The sequence below is a fragment of the Hydractinia symbiolongicarpus genome, chromosome 6, assembly GCF_029227915.1.
Source record: "Hydractinia symbiolongicarpus strain clone_291-10 chromosome 6, HSymV2.1, whole genome shotgun sequence".
Classification (NCBI taxonomy): domain Eukaryota; kingdom Metazoa; phylum Cnidaria; class Hydrozoa; order Anthoathecata; family Hydractiniidae; genus Hydractinia; species Hydractinia symbiolongicarpus.
This window is the reverse complement of record NC_079880.1, coordinates 22,787,434-22,802,187: the sequence shown is the minus strand read 5'-3', so window position 1 is coordinate 22,802,187 and position 14,754 is coordinate 22,787,434. Positions and strand designations below refer to the sequence as shown.

The window sequence follows — 14,754 nt, the reverse complement described above, 5'->3', positions numbered from 1 at the left end:
TTGATTATTCAGTTGGACAATGTATTTATATGTTACCTAGTGACATGAATCTCAAAATTAAAACAGGGGTGGTAGGTTACAACAACAAGATTTTGATATCGGGTGAAGATCTGACGATTGGGATTAATCGAAAGGTTAATGTTATTGAAAAAACAGCTGAATCACATAAAAATATTCCTGATAGGACATCCGGTCCTATTACCGATAAAAAGACCCCCGATAGGACATCCGGTCCTATTACCGATAAAAAGACCCCCGATAGGACATCGGGTCCTATTCCTATCCATAGTACTATTACTACTAGTACTACTAGTACTACTGATAAACACATTACTGCACCTTACCACAAAGATACTCCTACACATGAAGATGAGAAGATCGCTCTTGTGATTGCTATGACAACGGGTTATTTCATATGGTATTTGTTTAGATAAATGACGTCAATTAAATGTCAATCAAACCATAATAACAATAAAGAACAATGCATTCCTTACATACCAAATATCCTTAGCAACGGCTACTTTCGTTTTGACTTTTTCTTATGTAAACAACTTTCTGGTATGCAAAATCCTATTGTTATAAGCGTTTGATGGATGGTTTACAAGATAACAAAAACTACCTGCGTGTTGTTATTTATGTTTTATCATTGATGGTATTACTACGTACGCTAGAGGCCATAGACAGGGTTGAATCCTGTCACTGTAATGGGGGGGGCCAGGGGGACACGGCGGGGATTGGGGGGTTTGGGGGACTCTTCTATCGTTGATTTAACGGGCATGATCTATTCTTCTGACGTAAAATGGTAAAGTGCTAAGGGATTTTGTGGACCTTTTTACGTTGATTTAACGGATATGCCCGCTTATTTGACATGATTGCACTAACATCCGCATTTTCCTATCTCTAGGGTCTTGTGGCCCCTGAGCCGTTATCAACAAGGCAAAATGCCCTGGGAACGAGGTTGGAGCTTTTGTAATCTTTTATTTCCCATATTATCTTTTTTTTCCACCTTGTTCGCAATTCTCCTGTAAATTTAGTAAAAAACTCCGTTTAGAAATTAGATTTAAGCAAAACAATAGCTATTTGAAGTTAATAATTCTCAACCTTGCATTGTCAATAAAAAAGTAAAAAATAAAAACTCATTCGCAAATTTTTGTTCCTTATTTTGACCACATTTTTAAAATCCTATTCGCAAAACTAATTTCCGCATTCTCTTTTCTCTTGCAATCAATCTCTATAATAATTTTTTTTTTTTTTTTTTTTTGTGGACAAAATTTTTTTTTAATAAAAAAAAATCAATATCTTATATTAAATAATTATAAACTTTACAAGTGACAAGAAAATAGCTAGCTAAACAGCAAAACAAAGTTCTCCGTTTCTCAGACTGATATAGTACAGGCGATTGTGCGTAGTATAAAATCTCTCAGTTGACAAGTTGGCTCGTTGCATTTGATATCTCGAGACAATTAACATCTACTTTTATCAACCTTCGTTTTGTATTTCTTGTTCCTCGAATACAGAGTATTGCTGAACGCAGTAAAAAAAATGATAATTTCGTCCGAAGCCAGTTTGTAACGGTACTTTGTTCTAGATTTCTTTTTCCCGCTACTTTATGCGACAGAGTGGAGATAAAATGTTCTGTCTCTCGACTGGATCCCCATATGGTGTGAAAATCAGCGGTGTAAATGATCCGTGTTCTACTTCTAGCACTCTTTGTCCATATGCACGTTTCTTGGTGTTTTCATTCGATTTGAATGCATTAGGCAGTTTCTGATTGAGGTATGTTAAAGCGAATGGGTTAAATACCCTTACTTCAAAAAATGCTCGTTGACCTCGTTGCCAGAATCCTCTAACGCTAATGTCGAGTCTAGCTTCATCTGTGGAGTTTGCAGAATTGCTTAATTTTTCTCCAGTCAGCTGTTGTAAATGCGGTTCTGTTTCTACATCATTGGAAATCTCTTCAGATATTTTTGCCAAAGTATCTCTTAATTCATCGTGACGTTGATGAATATAGCCACCCTTGACACATGACATAGCATGGTCAATCGTGAAGCGTTTTCCACAGACACAAATTGTTGGTAGGAACTTCAAATCCCCGATATCTCATTTGTATGGCATCATAAAACTCTCTTTTGTTGAGTGCATAATCCTCAGATTTTATTGGGAGTGCTGACAACCAACTTGAAGCACCTTTCATTGTCGCCAAATCATTTGCTCGTAATTGCTCATTCGTCATGCGTTGGCGAATTTCTTTCAGCTTTTCGTTATGCAACATTTGTTTCTGTTTAAGGATTTTGCTTTTGATATTATTGTGTAACTGTTTGTCAAATTTATAAGACGTTTGCTGTAGTTTAATTCTTTCTGCTAGTTGTTTTGTCATTTCAACAGAATTTTCATGTTCTCTCTTTGATGATTCGACTAATATCACAATTCCCATACCACCATAGCGAATTGGTAAACTCAGTAATATTCTCTCGTTTTCGGTACATTTATGTCCCTCTGTCAATGCTGGGATCAATGTATTGTCGATAACATCGTCCAGTACTTTGATATACTTGCTCATATCCCCAAGTGTCCGGATAAAATAGTTAAATTTGTGTTGAAATCCACTTATGTAAGCAGCATAGGCAGCGTGTGGTTGAAAAAGTGCAATTTTAGCTAACTTCTTTATCTGAACAATCCATTCATTTACCAACCCAATGATGTACTTTTCTTTCTCATCTTGTGTACCTATAAAGCTGCCAAGATATTTATTTCCAACTGTAGTGATGTTTATCTCCGTGTCACTGAAGACATCATCAGCTACTAATTTATGTTCATCCTTTACTATTAACCATGATTTTGATGCTTTAGGATAATAGCCGAATAATGGACCATAATGCTCAAATTTATCCCACCATTTTCTTAATTCAAATATTTTTCCGGCACCTCCCAAATCATCAGCATAAGCGCAGTGAGTTATGTTCAACTTTCTATCTTCCACGTCATTCTTCAACAGCGGGAGAAGAGGAACAATTCCAACTGCATAAGCTGGCATAGCGAACGGGTCACCTTGAGTTGTTCCTTCTGCCGATAATATTTATTTCCCACCCATAGCAAACAGCCTCGATGGTGAGCTATAACAATTTTGTATATACGTAGACATAGCTGGACATATGTATCGGATATTATGAAGTAGCACTTTCCGATTAAGTGAGTTAAAAGCATTCGTAGCATCTACTAAAAGTAATGCGTCTGTTCCTTCTTCTTCAAAAATTGTTGTCATGGCATGAGCAGCCGCCTCACATTCCGGAAGGTAGACCAGCACATAATTGGAGAGAACCAGCGCTTTCAAGTATTTCCGGTTTGATTACTGATATTATGAACTTTCCAATCACCCTTCGAAGAACCTCCCCCACACCAATAGTCCGCAGGTTTCTTATCTAGTGGTATTAACCTACAAGCGATGTATGCTTCCAGTGAATTGCCTTCTGTGTGATCAAATGCAGTTGTACAAAGATTTTTCGCAAACCGAGCCAAAGATGATCTCAATTCCACGCCGATCTTTCCAAAATTCTTTGACACTAATATACGTCTCCAGCCATCTGAATTCATTCCTGACGGTCCTGCTGAAACTTTTGTACGAAGTGCGGCTTTCAATATTGTTGTTTCATCTATGTTGTTGTAAATAGCAGGATCGATAAATGGGATTTCCCCTTTGAGAAGCACAGATTCATCAGCGTCAACAGGATTTGAATGTTTCAACCTCAGTTCTTGGAGTGTCTCATCAGTTAGATCCAGTACTCCACCAGACATCTTATCATCCAATAATTTTAGTGCAGCATGTATCTTTCCTTGAAGCATTAGTTTTGCGAAATTTTTAGCGCACTGCTCTGGAGTATTCAGGGAATTTGGTTTTGGGATTTTAGATTGTATAGTCCTCGATTCTCTCATCAAATCATCGAATCTTTCTTCCACCCAGAGATTTAATCTACGGTTAAGACATTCAGAGTGATCCTTCGCTTTGGACTTGTATGATGGTTTTTGTAGTAGAAGCATCGGCATCGTCATAACTGCTTTGATAGAAATCCTCTTTAATAAATCTACTTGTTGGTTCCAGATCTCTATGAGTCTTATTGTTTCAGTAATATATCTCTTCCCTGCTGCACCTGTTGGTAGTAAAAACAAATTTCTTCTCCAGTGCACAACTTCGTCGTACGTGGCATTGAAGATTTGTATCACGTCATCTAACGTATGATCACCCCAAATCTTGATTTGTGCTTGATTTCTATTTATAACAGTGGTTTCGTAATGATTTTCCAAAGTTTTGACACCTGAGCTTTGCGTTGTTGACTTCAATTTAATGTTTTCCTTTTTTGAAGTTTCCGTTAAAGACACACCTGCAATGACTTCTTTAATTTTCCTTGTATTTTCTGGGTTTTTTATCACCAGGTTTCGTTTACAGGCTTTCAAATGCAATTTAAGTCCAGAGGAACTCTTGCATTTCTTCTCACAATGCGTGCAATTGTAGTTTTCAAACCATTTTGTGTTGGGTATAGCAGTGTTTCCAGAAGATTGATTTCCTTTTTCAACCATAGAATTTTCACCCAAACTTGTTTTTCTTTCCTCAGAATCATTGTCTTGTGGTGGTGGTTGATCATTATAAAATAGTCGTTTAATCATTCCATCCATGCTGTTTCAGTACAATCGATAGACGCAAAACAAATACACTAAAACTAATTTCTCTCCTACCTCAAAGGACCCCGATAAGGAGGGTGCCTTTATAACGCGCCTTCTTTAAATCTTAAATTTGATACCAAACACTCTTCGCAAACACCAACTGTCAGATAAGAATAAATTTTAAGTTTACTGGCTTACCTAAGAGGTCCCCGATGAGGAGGGTGCCCTTTTAAAGCAAATCTTTAAACAAAACAAATCTTAAATTGCGTAAAGTCTTTTCGGCGTTGTGTTGGATGTAAGCCGTGTGTCAATTATACCATGAATTCCAGTTTAAACAGCAGTCAACAATGTCAAGAAGTAAGTGATTATTAATTTGTTAATCTTTTGAAACCCGTTTCGTGTCACAAGTTTAACACAAGTTTCGCGTAGATGTGTTTACTAATTAATTACTTTCAGTTTCTTGTTTATGTTTTCGTGCCGCCATCTTTAACGGTTAACGGTTTTTAGCGAAAAAAAAATATAATAATACGCTAGGTGTGTCTGTCTGTGTGTCTGTGACAGGCAAAGTGGATGTCTTCATTTTCCTTTGATGTTGCCGAAAAATGCATGTCTAATATGTTAAATTTTCTGACGTTACGACGCGACGAAAATAACACTACTTTAACGTCAATCTATATAATAATACGCCAGTTCCGTGTGTCTGTAACAGGCAAAGTGGATATCGTCATTTTCCTTTGATGTTGCCGAAAAATGCATATCCAATATGTTAAATTTTCTGACGTTACGGCGCGACGTCAATAATATTACTTTAACGTCAATATCCTATATTAAATTATTGAAGTCATTACAGTGCACTTAAAACTTTGAGGCCAAATAACTTGGAAACGAGGTGGTGACGTCAATGATTTTTCACCGCGTGGGTAACTAGGGACCACCTGGGACCAATTTGGGTAAGTTTCCCAAACCTGGGTCCTTGAATCCGTTTCGGAATGGACGGGTTGATGGCGTCATCACAAAACCTACAAACCCCAATATCTCTGCAACCGTTTGTCAAAAGTTCATGTTCCTATACATTTTCTTGATCAGCATTTCAAGATCTATATGATGAATGCAACGGGTGTACAAATTTGTGAAGAAATTTTTCTTTGGAACTTTTGGTAGGAACTTTGCTGACGTCAGCAAAATTTTTATACCCCATATCTCCTTAGGCTCTTTTCAAAAACATACGATACTATACATTATTTTGATCAGCGTTTTAACCTCTGCACATTACAGACAACAAATGATTAAATTTCACCAATTTTCTTTTTGTATATGCACTGCTGACGTCAGCAAAAAATCTAAAGCAACCTAATTTTCCATTGTTCTTCTGCGCCTTAGTGGATTTTTCCACGGGCCTTATTGACTAGTCTATATAATAATACGCCAGTTCCGTGTCTCTGTGACAGGCAAAGTGGATGTCTTCATTTTCCTTTGATATTGCCGAAAAATGCATGTCTAATATGGTAAATATTCAGACATTACGGCGCGACGTCAATAACACCACTTTAACGTCAATATCCTATATTAAATTAATGAAGCCATTACAGTGCACCTAAAACTTTGAGGCTAAATAACTTGGAAACGAGTTGGTGACGTCAATGATTTTTCACCGCGTGGGTAACTAGGGACCACCTTGGACCAATTTGGGTAAGTTTCCCAAACCTGGGTCCCCGAATCCGTTTTGGAATGGACGGGTTGATGACGTCATCAAAAAATCTTTAAACCCTAATATCTCTGCAACCGTTTGTCAAAGATATATGATCCTATACATTTTCTTGATCATCGTTTCAAGGTCTATACGATGAAGGCATACACATTTCTGAAAAAAAACATTTTGTGTTCTGACATGTCTCTGCTGACGTCATCAAAATTTAAATGACGGTTGTTTTTCTCTCTTATCCTGCCTAAGTGGATTTTTCCACGGGCCTTATCGACTAGTCTATATAATAATACGCCAGTTCCGTGTGTCTGTAACAGGCAAAGTTGATATCGTCATTTTCCTTTGATGTTGCCGAAATTCTCTTTGAAGTCGCCGAAAAAATTATGTCTTCTTTGTCGTGAAAAGCTGCGAGTTTTATGTGGTTTGTTAAATGAAGTTCTAGCACAAAGTAACGGAAATTGTGTTTGCAAAAAAGATGGCTGTTCTTTTTAAGCAATTTCTACTCTTTCCTTCAAAATAAATCTTTACAAAAGCATTTAAAAAGGGGCATGGTATATAAATGAAGTATAGAAAAGTTTCTGTAAGGTTTGTTTATGTTTTTTTCAGTTTTGATGATATTATTGATGCGAGACATGTTTGTTAGCTAGCATCATAAAACCAACCACACCAACAACAACCTATAGCTAGCTAGCTCGGACTTTATAAATATGTAGCCATGTTCTTTATACCTAGCTAAGTCTCCAGTTTATATTCAACTGACCAGCTATTAGCTGCTGTAGCTAGCTTATGTTTGCTTCAGTTTTATGTTGCTTTTTACATGTAGCTAAGCTAGCTACCGTAGTGTTATCTTAGTGGTCTTTGCTAAGAATATGACTGTAACTTATTTCATTTGACATTTTAAGCTTAAATTAACAAGCCACAACAACTTTTAAAAAAGTATTACATAATATTTAAGAAGAGTTTAAGGACTGTTCTTAAGCAAATAATTTTTTTTCACATTTTGTGTATGCAAATAATGTTTTTTTTTCACATTTTGTGACTTATATACATTGGTTACATGCAATATGACGAAACGATTTTTTTTTAACATGTAGTAGTTCTGGTACCTTACGTGTAGTGATTTTTGTTGTTCTAGATGTTCTGACTAAAATGTTTTTGTTTATGACATTTTGTCTTATTAAGAAAAGTTTTAACTTTTTTGAGGGAGTACAACACCGAAAAAATTTTTATATTTTGTATAAATTTTTACCGGGCAGGACAACATACTGAAATGACTGATCCCTCTCTATTTATAAATTTGATGCGTTCCAAATCGCAGTTTTTTGAAATTTTGAGTAATATTTAATGAGTATATACAAGATACAAATACTGATTTTTGTTGAATCAGAAGTATTTCCTAGAACCATTCTTTTTTTACACTTTTGTGGAGAAAATGTGTATGCAATATCATCAGAATAACTGATTTTGTTGCAAACTGTTTTTCTTTTTCACATTTTGGATTGAAATATTGTTATAAAGGGCATATATCAATAGACATATATATACCAAAATAATTAAATTCTGCAAACTTTGATTTTGTCATTCACCTCTCATCTTTTATATTTTGATTAAACTTTTGAGGAAAATCATAGGAATTATTTAGAATATGTATTTTTTGTTGGAAATTTAGTGCAAAAATTGACGTAAAATGAACTGTTAAATTGATTGTTGTTGTTTTAACATGAATTATGACTCAAACTTTGTTTTTGCATTTCTAATTTGACTAATTAGCCTAAAAATTTGCCAATTGGTTTTACACTCTGTTCTTTTTTATATATATTTTATGTGAACATAGAAGTACACAAGTAAAGTTAGAAGCCACAAGAAGTTAATTCGAAAGTGAAGAGTGGAGCTAGAAGTAGTAAAGAAAAGTTAGAAGTAGAAAATGAAAGCTCGGGTTTAAAGTAGATTTGGATTCACAAATAGTAAGAACTTTTTAGATATTTTTAGACGTTATGTTTTTATGTCGCTAGAGTTACGTGTCAGGCAGACTCGCATTTGCCAGGAAAAAGTCACTTGAGAGCTTCAAATTCTTTATATTTTACCGCGTTTTTTTTTACACTTTTTTGCATAATTAATGTTATCAAACAAATGTGCTAGCGAAACTTTTGGTTTGTTGAACTTACTGCAAATGTCATAATTTTTATATTGCTATTGTTTCTCTATGTGTTTTACTAAGCATAAATAGCTAGCTGGCGTCTTCCCAGTTTAACTATATTTAACTGGGTATCTGTCTTATCTAATGTTACCTTCAAGCTCCATATCTAAACCTAGCTAGCTAACTGATGATTAATGTTGTTATTCCTCTTTTAGCTATTTATATCCACCTTAGTAGTTAAACTTAGGGATCTTATTTGAGCACGAATTATGATGTAACAAGCCACAAAATCTTTCAAAGACTTATTGAACTTTTAGGGTAGCGTGAGGAAAAATTTTACTTTAAGAGGAATGATTTTGTAAAACTAAAGTGTGTTCGTTAATTGGAGTAAGTTTTATTGTTTTGTTGTTGAAAATCATAGGAATTATTTAGAATATGTATTTTGTGTTGGAAATTTAGTGCAAAAATTGACGTAAAATGAACTGTTAAATTGATTGTTGTTGTTTTAACATGAATTATGACTCAAACTTTGTTTTTGCATTTCTAATTTGACTAATTAGCCTAAAAATTTGCCAATTGGTTTTACACTCTGTTCTTTTTTATATATATTTTATGTGAACATAGAAGTACACAAGTAAAGTTAGAAGCCACAAGAAGTTAATTCGAAAGTGAAGAGTGGAGCTAGAAGTAGTAAAGAAAAGTTAGAAGTAGAAAATGAAAGCTTGGGTTTAAAGTAGATTTGGATTCACAAATAGTAAGAACTTTTTAGATATTTTTAGACGTTATGTTTTTATGTCGCTAGAGTTACGTGTCAGGCAGACTCGCATTTGCCAGGAAAAAGTCACTTGAGAGCTTTAAATTCTTTATATTTTACCGCGTTTTTTTTTACACTTTTTTGCATAATTAATGTTATCAAACAAATGTGCTAGCGAAACTTTTGGTTTGTTGAACTTACTGCAAATGTCATAATTTTTATATTGCTATTGTTTCTCTATGTGTTTTACTAAGCATAAATAGCTAGCTGGCGTCTTCCCAGTTTAACTATATTTAACTGGGTATCTGTCTTATCTAATGTTACCTTCAAGCTCCATATCTAAACCTAGCTAGCTAACTGATGATTAATGTTGTTATTCCTCTTTTAGCTATTTATATCCACCTTAGTAGTTAAACTTAGGGATCTTATTTGAGCACGAATTATGATGTAACAAGCCACAAAATCTTTCAAAGACTTATTGAACTTTTAGGGTAGCGTGAGGAAAAATTTTACTTTAAGAGGAATGATTTTGTAAAACTAAAGTGTGTTCGTTAATTGGAGTAAGTTTTATTGTTTTGTTGTTGACATCCTGTTAAACTTCTGTAAGCTCGCATGTAAATTACAAGGTTATATATTTTTACAAGGGTAGTGGTTGATATTTTTACAAAGTTTGTTGACATTTTTTAGGAAATTTACCTGGGTTTTTTACATTTGTGGTTAAAATTTCTCAGCAGAGAATAGTATGGTTGCCGATTATATTGTTTGTGTTTGAAACTGCTGTTTTTTAAATGTTGTGTAAACTTTTGTGGAAAAAGACCACATGCAAAATACTGAAAGAACAAATTTTTGTACAATTAGACTGTGAGCTGAAGTTGGATTTTTTTTATATTTTGTTTTATAAACTTTTTTTAAGCTTTAAACTAACTGTAAGTAATGTAATTACGGGAATAAATATTTGGTGATGATAAAAAATTACTGAATGTTCAGACTGAAACTGTTTAACTTTTGTGAGGGAGGACCATATGCAAGTATATATACTAAAAATAATAATTTGATATTTTACACTTTCCAAGTTGTATTTTTGTATGCACTTAAATGACTGCTTTTTCTGAGTTGAATTTGATGGGTTTCATATCAATTTTGTGGAAGATTTTATGGATGAAAACAATATAAAACGTGCCAATTGAACTGATTTTTGTTCATATTTTGATTTGCTCCTCATAAACCTTTGTGTTCTACATTTATTGTAAACTTTTGTGAGGAGGACCATATATATATATACAATGTTTTCAAAATAATGATTTTTGTTGATTTGAAATTTACTCCTTGCTCATTGCTTTTTCGACATTTCAGTTTAAAATGTTTGGTAAAGTCAGTACGGATCATGAGACAAAAAAATTGTTTTGTTAACCGGTTAATTTTTATATTTTGTGCATTTTTTTGCGGGAGAGGATGGTATGCAACCGAATAAATGATTTTTCAAAGTTTAACTTTTTGTTTTTTGGTGTTTTGGGTTTGTTTAAGTTTGTTTTTTTATGTTATTCAGGTTGTATTGTTGTATAAGCATTTAGGGAAAAGACAATGTTTAAAATGCATAAAGAACTTATTTCATAGATCTGTGCTTACTGTTGCAAGCCTTTCTTTTCGACATTTCAGATTAAAATATTGAAGGTTTTCAACATAATCACATAATAAGATGTATACATATTTGAGATGTGTTATTTCTGACATTATTATTATTGTTGTCGTAACTGTCTGGGTTGTGACTGTCAATGTTGTAACTTTCTACTAACTAGATTTTACACCTTGCACGCCGTTGTTTTTCATATTTTGTCTGACGTTTTGTTGGGAGGATTTCATGCGATTTGACATTTGATATTTTGTGTTAGATTTTAAGAACTTTTTTGTTAAATTATGACTTATATACTTTCTTTTTATGCATTTTCAGATTATTTTTTTTAGTAAAAGTCATATTCAATATACTGAAATATTTGCTGATGTCATCAAAATTCAAATGACAGAACTTTTCAATTGTTTTTCTGCCTAAGTGGATTTTTCCACGGGCCTAATCTACTAGTCTCTATAATAATACGGAGCTTCTGTCGTGACTTATGCAAAGTGGATAAAATTTCTTTGATAAAGTCTATAAAACATCGCCTATAAATTTGTTCTGTAAATTATCAAACTTTGACGTTAGAGCAATATTGACGTCAAAGGAAAGTATATTAAGATTAGTGAAGCCATTGCATTGCACTTTTAAATTTAAGGCTAAATAACTTGGAAACGGATGGAAATAACTGACGTCACCTCCTGCGTGGGTAACTAGGGACTACCTGGGACCAATTTGGGTAAGTTTCCCAAACCTGGATCCCCGAATCCGTTTCGGAATGGACGGGTTGATGACGTCATCAAAAAACCTTGATATCTCTGCAACCGTTTGTCAAAAGTACATGACCCTATACATTTTCTTGATCAGCGTTTTAAGATCTATACGATGAAGGCAACAGGTATACAAATTTATAAGAAAAATTTGGGGGGTTTTGACGGGCCATTGCTGACGTCAGCAAAATTTTAAACCCTTATATTCCATTACTCGCCTCATAACACCACACGATCATATACATTTTCTCAATCAGCAGTGTAAGCTCTACACAATGGAGGAAACATGAAAACAAGGTACTAATTTTTTTTTGTAGATGGGTTGTTGACGTCATCAAAATTTAAATGGCGCTTCTTTCTCATTTTTATCCTGCCTCAGTGGATTTCTCTACGGGTCTTATCGACTAGTCTATATAATAATACGCCAGTTCCGTGTGGGTGTCTGTCACTTTTGCAAAGTGGATTACATTCTTCAAAATTTTCTTTAACAAATTCTATAAAACATCGCCTATAAAATTGTTCTGTAATTTACCAAACTTTACCGATAAAATAGTATTGACGTCAAAGGAAAGTTAATTAAGATTAGTGAAGCCATTACAATGCACTTAAAACTTTGAGGCCAAATAACTTGGAAACGGGGTGGTGACGTCAATGTTTTTTCACCGCGTGGGTAACTAGGGACAACCTGGGACCAATTTGGGTAAGTTTTCCAAACCTGGGTCCCCGAATCCGTTTCGGAATGGACGGTTTGATGACGTCATCAAAAAACCTTTAAACCTTGATATCTCTGCAACCGTTTGTCAAAGATACATGATCATATACATTTTCTTGATCAGCATTTCAAGATATATACGATGAAGGCAACAGGTATACAAATTTCTAAAAAAATATATTTATTTTGTATTTGCACTGCTGACGTCAGCAAAAAACTAAAACAACCTATTTTTCCATTGTCCTTCTGCCTAAGTGGATTACTCCACGGGATTTATCGACTAGTTTTTTAATTAATATGCTAACAAAATTAGTATGCTTCATACGCAACCTCATATCCAGGACATCTTGTATCGGCATTGTCAAAAAAGATACAAAATGCTCTGGGGAGAGGTATTCTTCGTACGACCACCTTAATATAACTTAAGTTTAATTTCGATTAAATTCAACCATGCGGGAGAAGTGGGCAGGGGTCCTCGGATTCTAGCGGGTAGTACCCCGGACACGCGCTACTAAAGCTTTACGCGACTTACGTTTTGCATTGTCATCTGACGTTGTTTTGTTTTTTAGTAAATTTGGAACAACTTTCGCTGGCATTATCTTCGTGTATATTTTTTGGCACCCTTGTACTTTTAACTATCGTTTTCAGTGATAACACAAACATAAACTGGCCCTGCGTCCACAGTTTCTGCATCCAGGGACTACGGACGCAGGGCCAGTTTGTGTCGCACTTTTCCTGTGTACCTTTCTATTGATGCACGAAGTAAGCCTGTAAGATTCTTATATAAAATTTAACTTAAGCAGAAAAAAGCTCCTCAGCCGCAATTTTGGGTTGCTTTTATTGAAAGTTGGCTGAATTCTCATTGCACCTGAGTAGGAGAGCAGCGTTGTTGTTATTGTTTTTTTGTGTTATATGAGACATAAAATTTTTTTACTTGTGTACATAGCAAAAAAAGTATTAAAAACAAGCTTGCTAACTAAGAATTATCAAAAATGACATTAAGTTCAACGGAGAAGGTAAGTCCTTCGAAGGAAATTTCCACAATCCTTAAATAATTTTGAAACTTATTAAGGTTGGTATTTCCCTTTATTGTTTTTATCAACATATTTTCATGACACACACCCGTCATTTTAAGTACACGGTAACCCTCTTGACAAATATATCCTTTGCTTGTGATAATAAATGTTGATGTTTATCTTTTTAAGATGGATGGTTGCAACGCCGTTTTCGCAAACACGATAAGCTATATTGGATGCCTAGTTGTATTTGTCGTTATTTTTATCGTCAAATTGCCTGCAGAAGGACTTTTTCCATTGGTTGGAAATATGTTAGAGGGCAATGGAAAAAAAATATCCCCAAATGCGATTCGATATATTCTTCTCACAGCGTGGTGTTTTCATTTTTTGCGTCGTGGCATTGAAGTATTTTTCGTGCATATTTATAAAAGAAAAATGTCCTGGATTGAAACACTTGGTGGTGTCATTTACTACTGGTGTCTTGCACTATTTAATTCTTGGGCTATCGAGCTTTACGCTTATAACCCGACTTATCTACCGCTCATTGTTATTGGGATAACTTTATACATAATCGGGGAAATCGGAAACTGTTTTCATCATTACAAGTTGCGTTGTTTTCGAACAAAAAATTATGAAGATTCGAGAATGATTTCTATTAAAACAGGCCGTGTCGTTCCCCACGGCGGATTATTCGAATATATTCTATGTCCTCATTATTTCTGTGAGATTTTAACATGGCTCGGATTTTTTATGGTGGCGTGGACACTGTGGTCGTTGTTGTTTCTCCTGTGCACGATTGTGACTTTGGTGGTATATTCAAATAGAAAACACGAAGCATATTTAAATGACTTTCAAAATGAGAGTTATCCGAAACGGAAAAGATTGATCCCATTCGTATTTTGATACACACACAAGACCCGCAAAAGGGCGATGAGTCCTGAAAATAGACATCTTAGCTGACACAACATTTGTTTATTCTCATGACAGCGTACATTTAAAACAATCTCGTACATTTAATTAACATGTATGTTTAGAGACTACACTTGTACGCTTCAGTTTATTTTAAAAACTTTCTTCTGGCAATATGAGAAAGCTTTTTTTCTTTTTCCTTCTTACAAAAATGAGTTACATAAAATTATGCAACCATTATAACTATAGATCTAGACATTAAGTACGTAAGTAAGTAACGGGAAGTTTTAACTTCCTTGGCGATTCCATTCTACCGGTTGGCTCTTCCTCCCCGTTACATTACCGCTAGAGATGCGTATAGCATTGCTCCAACTTGCTTGCCTGCCACACAAACCGGTTAGCGGTCAGTAGATGGCACCAAATGGGCTGACAACACTGCATTTACGGGGCACCGGAGTGGGGACTCGAACCTGAAACCTTATGATTACA

At 34.7% G+C, this 14,754-nt stretch overlaps 1 protein-coding gene across 5 annotated transcripts; it reads left to right on the top strand.

The window, feature by feature from the left end:
• The first annotated feature begins 6,669 nt into the window (after positions 1-6,669).
• On the top strand, positions 6,670-14,441 carry LOC130647641 (very-long-chain enoyl-CoA reductase-like). Of its 5 annotated transcripts, none has more exons than XM_057453580.1 (2): positions 6,670-6,938; positions 13,546-14,441. In XM_057453580.1, the coding sequence occupies exons 1-2, from the start codon at positions 6,918-6,920 to the stop codon at positions 14,257-14,259; spliced, it is 735 nt and encodes a 244-aa protein (XP_057309563.1). In that variant the 5' UTR covers positions 6,670-6,917; the 3' UTR covers positions 14,260-14,441. The 5 variants fall into 5 exon arrangements, with proteins under 5 accessions (XP_057309563.1, XP_057309566.1, XP_057309565.1 ...); XM_057453583.1 differs by lacking the exon at positions 6,670-6,938 and adding an exon at positions 8,027-8,322; XM_057453582.1 differs by lacking the exon at positions 6,670-6,938 and adding an exon at positions 8,908-9,249.
• The last annotated feature ends 313 nt before the right edge of the window (positions 14,442-14,754 follow it).

Bases quoted from the DNA above. Each gene is read 5' to 3' on its own strand.
- LOC130647641 (XM_057453579.1), top strand. From the start codon at position 13,333: ATGACATTAAGTTCAACGGAGAAG. The intron at 13,357-13,545 runs GTAAGTCCTTCG...TATCTTTTTAAG, and splicing joins CATTAAGTTCAACGGAGAAG to ATGGATGGTTGCAACGCCGT.